Raw genomic sequence first — 8,303 nt, 5'->3', positions numbered from 1 at the left:
TGCGGGGCGGGGCGGGAGCCGTGCGGGGCGGGCGCGGTGCCGGCGGGGGAGCCATGCCGCCGCCCAAGGACGTGGTGAAGATCGCCATCCAGATGGTGGGAGCCATCCCGCAGCTCATCGAGCTCCAGCAGGTACCGCCCGTCACTCCCCGAACCGAACCTCCCTTTCCCTTCGGCCGCCTCCCCGCCCCCCATCCCCCTTCTCAAACCCGGGCTCACGGCCGCTCCCTCCGTTGCAGACCAAGCCCCTCGCCTCGGTGCTCAAGGACGTCTGCGATGCGTGAGTATCGCCCCTGTCGCGACAGCCCGACACCGGGGTCCCTGTGGCCGCGCGGCTCCGGTCCCGGTTCCGTCCCTGCGGCTTCGGTCCCGGTTCCGTCCCCGCGGCTCCGATCCCGGCTCTGTGCCCGCAGGTGGAGTCTGCCCAACGCGGAGCGCTACGCCCTGCAGTACGCGGACGGGCGGCAGACATACATCACCGAGGCGGTGAGAGCCCTGTCCTGCCCCCCGCCCTGCCCCCGGGACCCCCGCGGGCTCACCGGCTCCTCTCTCCTTACAGAACCGCAGGGAGATTAAGAACGGGAGCATTTTACGGCTGGCCACCTCCCCGGTACTTCCCTCTGTCCCCTCGTCTCCTCCTGCCGGGATGTCCCCCTGCACATGTGGTGCTCCAAGCCCTTTGCCTCGCTTGGTGACTTCTGCTTCGTGACAGACCCTGCAGAAGTAACATGGGGAGGAGACCTGTCTCAGCCTTCCTGCTCCCTTGGCAGAGCCTGGGGAGTTTGAAGAGAAACTAAATCACCTTGAGATGCTTTGGAGACGTGGGCCAACTCATCAAGCAGCCTTAGCATTGTGCCAGCTGATCTTCCTCAGCTCCCTCCCTGTCTCTGCTCTGATGGCTCTGTCTCCTTCACCTCTAGCCTCAGCCTCCTTCCAAAACTTGTGCTTAAGCTCTTCCAGCCTCCTCCAAGCTTCTTGCTGTCTTTAGATGAGCCCCTTTGGCTTGATTCTTTCCTTCCTGGTAGGACCAAGAAGCAGAGCAGTTATACAACGGGATTCAGAGCAGCAACTCAGATGTGAAGACTGACTCACTGAAGAAGCTCGCAAGCCTCTCCCAGGATGTCACCTTTGCTCAGGAGTTCATCAGCAGGAATGGCTTGAAGCAAATCTTCTGGATTGTGGAAGAGGGGAACACGTGAGTATCAGGGAGGGGACTTCCCTTGAGGCTCTTGGCTTTTCTTCTCCCCTGCCAGTGCTGCCTGAGCTCCAGGCTGGGAGTTGGGGTGGACTCTGCTCGTGATCACTGTGCTGTGGCACAAAGGGTGGTGGCAGGGCACTTGGCTCTGTAGGCTCCTGGCCATGTCCCTGCACACTGGCAGCTGGGGGAAGGTCCCTGGTCCTGACTCCTTCCAGCCCCTTCACTGGGTTCTCTGCAGCCCCATGGATTTTGCTGCCAGGAACATCCTGGCCTCTGCTGCTGCTTATTCCTGCCACCCCAGATAATCCCTCTGCCTGTGGTTTTGTCTGTCAGAGGTCTGCAGGCAGCTCGAGAAGCCCCTGGTTGTCAAAGTGGTGCCTGCCTGACTTGTTCAGGATGTGGGGGGCTATCTCCTCAGAGCTCCTATCACACAGAGGCTGTGGAGCCTAAAGCCAGGCAGTGCATTGGGTTTCCTTGAAGCAGGGGTAGGAATCTGGGGTGGCTTGGCTTTCCCCAGGGTTTGTCTGCTGTGATCTTTGTAACACAGCTTTCCAGAAGCTTTTGAACTTCCCCTGCCTCCCCTTCCTGGGATGACAGCTTCAAGTGTGAGTTCCTACCCCATGGTCTCTCTCCTTCCTTTCTTCTGCTCACTGCTCTCTGCTTCTCCAGCTGTATCTGACAGACCCACCACCATCCAACTCTCCTCCCTTGTCTTATGGCAAGTGACTGAGGTGCCTGGAGCCACCCTCACTGCTTTTGATCATCTGTCCCTCCAGGACAGGGGAGATGCTGGCTCACACCCTGAAGGCCTTCATGGAGCTGATGGAACATGATTTTGTTTCCTGGGAGACTCTTAGCCCAACCTTCATCAAGAAGGTAAGGGACTCCTGCGGGCTCCACAGCCCCTGCACCTGGCATTCCGTGTTGTCCTTGTCACCCAGGCCCAGCCTGCTGTTGACAGATGGTTTTGTGTCTTGCAGATAGTCAGTTATGTCAATCTGAATGTGGTGGATGCATCTGTCCAGCAGCTCTCCTTGTCTGTCTTGGAGAACATGGTGCCTACCAGTCGCCTCCTCTTTGAGTTAGTCAAGAAGGAGGTGACACTGGATCGTCTCCTCACCCACCTGCAGGTGTAAGTGCAGAGCCCAGAGTCCCCTTTTGTCCCCTCCCCAAAGATGGAGGGATGAGGTGATGGAGGGGGTTTCTCCAGGTCTTGCTGGCTATCCCTGGCACAAAGTTGTGTTGTCCCTTGCTGAACAAGCTGTGGGAGATCAGCCTTTCCTGTCCCCACTGCTGGGGAGGGAGGGACTGTCCCTGGGAACCATCCCATTTCCTGGTCAGATTCCTTTCCTCATTGCTTGTTTTGCTTTGGTACCTGGTTCTCCAGCTGCCCTGCTGGGGCTGTTCTGCTGGTGTGGGCTCTCCCTTCCCTTTCCCAAGGTATTGAGCAGTTGTCCCTTCCCTGCAGCTCAAGGTGGTGGTGCTGTTCTTCACTCCCCCTCTTCCTCACACCTCTGCATCTCTTCGGTTGGGAGGGGTCTTTTTCTAGAAAATAGAGGCTTGTGCCCAGGGCTCCCAACAGGCAGGAGTCTGCTGCTTGCCCTGGATTTTCCTGCAGCTCCAAGTGCTGCACCCATGGGTGCCTGCAGAGCAGTACCTGATCCATCGGTGGGAGCTCTGTGGCCATCATCTCCCTGAGTCCTGCTTGCCTATGGCTCTGCCCTCTCTGCCTTCCCCAGCTCTAAGCAGTGGGGGCCATCAGTGGTGAGGGACAGGTCCCTGGGATGGCTCAGTCTCCCCATCCTCCTTTGTCCCCTCCTGCAGGACCAACTCCCAGCTGCAGCTGAAGGCCATGGCCCTGCTCATCGCGCTGCTGCTGGCAGCAACTGGTGCTGAGCGGCGGGTAAGGGGCAGGAGTGGGGGGACAGCAGGGTGGGGGCATGGCAGATCCACCCCCCACAGTGTCCCTCTTATGGGGGTGTTCTGCTGGGGAGGCCCCTGCGGGCTCAGACCCCTTGGAGTAGTTCTGGGGAGATGCAAGATCTCAAGTGACAGAAGTGTCACAGCTGGTGGGCCCTGACAGTCCAGAGCCAGCAGCTGGCACATCTGGACCATCGTGGCTGGGCCCCCCCTGTGATGGGTTCTTGGGCAGCTGGGTCCTCTGCTTGTAGTGTTTGTGATGTCTGGGGCTGTCGGAGGTGCCTGGAGATGTTTCCAGTCAGGGTCCTCACTCTGCCTCTTCTTGACTGCCACAACCTGTCCTGGCAGCCTAGTGGGACAGAATCTCTTGGAGCACCCGTGGGGTGGGCCAGGGCAGGTCTCCTGCTCTCCAGTGTCACTCCTGAGGCTTCTGGTTCCTTTCTGTCCTCACAGGGCTTGTGGCCCAAAGCCAGCCATAGCAGGGGGGGCTGCAGGGGGAACACAGGTTTTTTTTGAGAAACAGAAGTGTGTGGAGCTGAGGAATGTCTCCCTGCCTCTCCCTTCTTAGGACATGATGGACTACCTGAGGAGAAGAACATCAGGCAGTTCATCCACAAGGTGAGGAGCTGGGTTCCTCCAGGGTCTGCTCTGTGCTTCCATCTCTGTCCTCCCTCCCCGCCTTGGGTGACTGTCCCTGGCCACCTTGCCTGCATCCCTCACACCCCTTCCTTGATGCTTCCTGTGGATGCTGCTGTGCTGACACCCACATTCCCAGAGTTGCAGCTCTGGCTGCCTGTGGCTCTCCCACTATGAGAGGATCTGCTGCCTGCTTCCTAATTCCCCTTGGAGCAGCCGGACCTGCTGGGCTTCAGCTCTTGGGCCCTGGTCCTGGAGGAACCCTGAGCAGCAGCCTCGTGGGGGGGACACTTCTCACTTGTGGTCTCCTGCAGAACATCATCCACAGCTCGGAGCCCCTGGGGGACGAGATGGCTCATTACCTCTACGTGCTGCAGTCCCTCAGCCTCAACCTCTGCGAGCGCCGCATGAGGAGCTCCATGGATCCCTACTCACAGGTCTGGGAGTGAGCTCTGGCCTCTTCCATAGTGGAAGCAGAGACTGGTGAAAAGTCCTCCTTTGGGTGAATCCAGCAGCTTGTTTTGGTGTGTCCTGGAGCTCAGTGGCACTCTCCCTGCAGGAGCAGCGGGAGCTCCTCCAGTCCCTGCGCCAAAACGCCTTTGAGCCCGAGCCCGAGGCTCCTACCAGCACACCGAGCGCCGCCGGTCCCTCTGTGCCAAGGAATTCCGCAAGCTGGGATTCATGGTGTGTCCCCCTCCACCTCCCCTCCAGCCCCACTACAGCTCTGACAGCACCCTCTTTAGGCTCCCCTGAGCCTGGTGTCCCTCTGGTGTGGCACATCCCTGCTGCTCCCTGGAGCTTCTGGGACTCAAGAGGCAAACCCCATGGCTGCACCATGGGGGACTCTGCTGCTGGGAGAGGAAAGCAGCAGTTGTGAGACTGCATCCCTTTGTGTCCTCCTAGAACAACAGCAACCCAGCAGAGGACCTCCGCCGTGCCCCCCCAGGGCTGCTTGCCCTCGACAACATGGTGTATTTCTCCAGGAACACCCCCAGTGCCTACACCCGGGTGCGTGCTCCTTCCCAGAGAAACCCCTGGCTGAGAGGTGCTGTGAACCCCTTGTCTGAGAGTGTGTTCCTCTCGATTGTCTTGCGTGCGATCCTTTCTCCATCCCTTTCTCTCACCCCTTTCTCCTCTCACCCCTTTCTCCTCTCCACCCTTTCTCCTCTCCATCCCTCTCTCCTCTCCACCCCTTTCTCCTCTCCATCCCTTTCTCCTCTCCACCCCTTTCTCCTCTCCATCCCTTTCTCCTCTCCATCCCTTTCTTCTCTACATCCCTTCATCCCTTTCTCCTCTCCACCCTTGGCCAGCCCCAAGCAAGGATGTCACCTTTGGGTAGGTGTCCTCCTGTTGCCCTATTTCAGATGGAGCCAGGTCCTCCCTGTGGGGTAGGAGCAGCCCTTTGAGTCGGGTGGCACTGAAGGGTCCCTGTAGGGTTTTTTTTGTGGTTTTGCCCACAGTTTGGTTCACTGGGTTGGCTTAACCTGGGGGGACACCTTGACTAGGAAGCTCAGGAGGAGCATGGGGTGTGTGAGCTGGGACAGCCCTCTGTGGCTCGTGTGACACAAGGCAATTACTGTCTTCTCCAGTTTGTCCTTGAGAACAGCAGCCGGGAGGACAAACATGAATGTCCCTTCGCTCGATGCAGCATCCAGCTCACCCTGATCCTCTGTGAGATCCTGCACATTGGAGAGCCATGTATGTGTGTCCCTGTCCCTGTCCCTGCCTGCTGGCTGGCAGGGGTGGGAGCAAGCTGCCAGTGGGCATGTGGGGCCACCAGGCTCTGCACAGCATGGAGAGAGGAGGAGGGAGGGCTGGGAAATGTCCAGGTTCTCCTGGTGACTGAAAGAAGCTCTGGAAAAACTGGGGAGTCTGGCATCATCTGTTCTTCTCACCACAGGCTCGGAGACAGCTCAGGCCTTTTACCCTATGTTCTTCGGGCAGGATCATTTCTTTGAAGAGCTCTTCTGCATCTGCATCCAGCTGGTGAACAAGACCTGGAAGGAGATGCGTGCCACTCAGGAGGATTTTGACAAGGTGCGAGGGGACACCAGAGGTGATGGGCAGGAGCCCTGGGCAAACTCAGGAGCTCTGGGGGTGACATCCTGGGCATCCTCTGCAGGTGCTGCAGGTGGTGCGGGAGCAGATCACCAGGACCCTGTCCCTCAAACCCACCTCCCTCGAGCTCTTCAAGACCCGGGTGAACGCGCTGAACTACAGCGAGATCCTGAAGCTGCGGCAGACGGAGCGGCTGCACCAGGAGGAGACGCTGGCCCTGCCCGTGCTGTGAGTGGGCTGAGGGCAGAGAAGGGCTGCGGGGGACCTGCCATGGGGCTGGGGACAGCCAGCAGGAGTGGCCGTGCTCCCCTTCTGCTCCCTCTTGTCCCAGGGAGCTGCGCGAGAGGCTGAAGCCGGAGCTGCTGGAGCTGATCCGCCAGCAGCGGCTGCTGCACCTCTGCCAGGGCACCCTCTTCCGCAAGATCAGCAGCCGCCGCAGGCAGGGTGAGTGCCAGCCCCGGGCAGCTGTCCCAGGATTGTCCCCATGTCCCTTGCCATCAGGGAATTTAGAGTTAATCAGTGGGGACGGTGTGTAGGGCTCCCTGCATGGGATAACCCATCAGCGTGGGACTGCCTGTGGGGTGTGCGGGGCGTGTGGGTGTGCACGGTGTGTGGGGTGTGCAGGGTGTGGGGGTGTGCAGGGCATGTGGGGTGTGTGGGGTGTGCAGGGTGCATGGGGTGTGCGGCTCCATCCCCACCTGGGAGCTCATCTGAGTGTCCCTCGATGGCCTCTCTGCTGCAGACAAGCTCTGGTACTGCCGCCTATCACCTAACCACAAGGTGTTGCACTATGGGGACGTGGAGGAGGGGGTGTGCTCTCCCCCATCGAGAGCCTGCCAGAGAAAAGTAGGTGATGGGCAGAAAGAAGAGGGTGGGAAGGAGGGCACCCTCTGCCACCCCACCTGTGATGTGCCGGAGATGCCTTAGGGTGGCACCTGGGGAGAGGAGAGGAAGCACTGACAGCTCCCCCACTGCCCCCAGTTCCTGTGGCAGACATGAAGATGCTGCTGGTGGGGAAGGAGTGTCCACACACAAAGGAAAGAGCTCTGGGAAGCAGAACAAGGTCAGGACCTCCCACCATGCCATGCCCAGCTCCCTCCTCACCTGCTGATGGGTTTTGGTGGTGGGTGGATGGTGGCAGGGTGGGTGGTTTTGTGGATGGTGTCAGGTTTTTGACACGGCTTGAGCCTGGAGACCTGGGTGTTCTGGGGAGCAGAGGAGGAGGCTGGGGTGCAACTCCTGCTTAGAACCTCAGCGGGTCCAGCTTAGAAGCTGGCTCTGCTGTGCTGTCCCCACAGGATGTCCTGGAGCTGGCCTTCTCCATGGTGTATGACATGGAGGAATACTGCCTCAACTTCATTGCCCCCACCCGCTACGAGGTGAGCCCTGAGGGTCCCCTGAGGTGACACTGCTGCTGGATGTCCCTGCCCAGGGGAAGGGACTCGTGTATGTCCCTGGGATGGGAGCCACAGGGCTGAGACAGGGGAGGGTCTCTGGTTGCCCAGAGCTGGGGACAGAGATGCCCACGCTCCCTTTCCCCAGTTCTGCCTCTGGACGGATGGGCTGAACGTGCTCCTGGGCAAGGAGATGACGAGTGAGCGGACACAGACAGACCTCGATGTCCTGCTCTCCATGGAGCTCAAGCTACGGCTCCTGGACCTGGAGCGCATCAGCATCCCAGACACCCCCCCTCCCATCCCCAAACCCCCCAGCAACTTAAACTTCTGCTACGACTTCAGCCACGCAGAGCAGTGAGCTCCTCCCCGTGTCCAGTCCCCCCTGTTCAACCCCAAAATCAAGTCCCTCCCTCCAGGCTCTGTCCCCTATCTCCTGCCCGAAGGGACGAGCCCTGGGTGCTGCCTGCACCTTGCCCATCCCTGGGCATCCAGGGCATCCCTGCCCCCTCTTCCCTACCTGTGTACCTGCCGTCCTGTGCCCAGGGCTGAGCCACAGCGTGCCAGGCTCCTGCTTGAGGGGAGGGGGAGGTCACCTGGATGCTTTGTCCCTTTGCCACAGACGGGTGGGACAAAAGACCTTCCAGCCAGACCTCTGCTTTGGGCAGAGGGGGCGAGGCTGTGGGCAGGAGTACAGGCAGCACTGGGGCAGCTGGAGAGAGGGCAGCACTCCAAAGGTACGGATCCACACTGCCTGGCTCTCCCCACCAGTGGGGGTGATCCTAACTGGACAAGGAAGGGGTCAGAAAAAGGATAAAATGGAATGAATCCCCTCGGCTTGGTGAGCGGGTGTTATCTCCAAAATGTGCCTGTCCAGCACTGGAACGTTTTCCCACTGTGCCATGTGCACTCCCACTCCTGGAATGGGGATGTTTAGGGTAGATTCCCCCCGCTCTCTCAGCACCATTTGTTGGGTTGGGGCTCGCTGTCCCCATGCCTGGTGCCAGGGGGGGGGTTCTGTCCTCACTGCCTGATTCATGCCAGTTCTGGTGCCTTCCCCCAGCCTGCACGGATCCTTGCACACTTCAGCCATGCTGC

At 59.8% G+C, this 8,303-nt stretch overlaps 1 protein-coding gene across 1 annotated transcript; it reads left to right on the top strand.

The window, feature by feature from the left end:
* The first annotated feature begins 19 nt into the window (after positions 1-19).
* Positions 20-7,588, top strand: ELMO3 (engulfment and cell motility 3). The gene is given in 23 exon segments (XM_030457804.1): positions 20-131; positions 239-279; positions 413-485; positions 559-609; positions 1,025-1,194; positions 1,974-2,073; positions 2,178-2,329; positions 3,022-3,100; positions 3,686-3,735; positions 4,068-4,101; positions 4,104-4,190; positions 4,313-4,382; positions 4,385-4,437; positions 4,657-4,761; positions 5,343-5,451; positions 5,654-5,790; positions 5,876-6,039; positions 6,143-6,255; positions 6,554-6,682; positions 6,793-6,858; positions 6,861-6,874; positions 7,110-7,190; positions 7,354-7,588. Coding segments are annotated over 23 exon segments (2,169 nt in total). The 5' UTR covers positions 20-53; the 3' UTR covers positions 7,567-7,588.
* The last annotated feature ends 715 nt before the right edge of the window (positions 7,589-8,303 follow it).

Source organism: Calypte anna, chromosome 11 (genome assembly GCF_003957555.1).
Source record: "Calypte anna isolate BGI_N300 chromosome 11, bCalAnn1_v1.p, whole genome shotgun sequence".
In the NCBI taxonomy this organism is placed as follows: Eukaryota; Metazoa; Chordata; class Aves; order Apodiformes; family Trochilidae; genus Calypte; species Calypte anna.
This window is presented reverse-complemented; position numbering and strand designations above follow the sequence as displayed.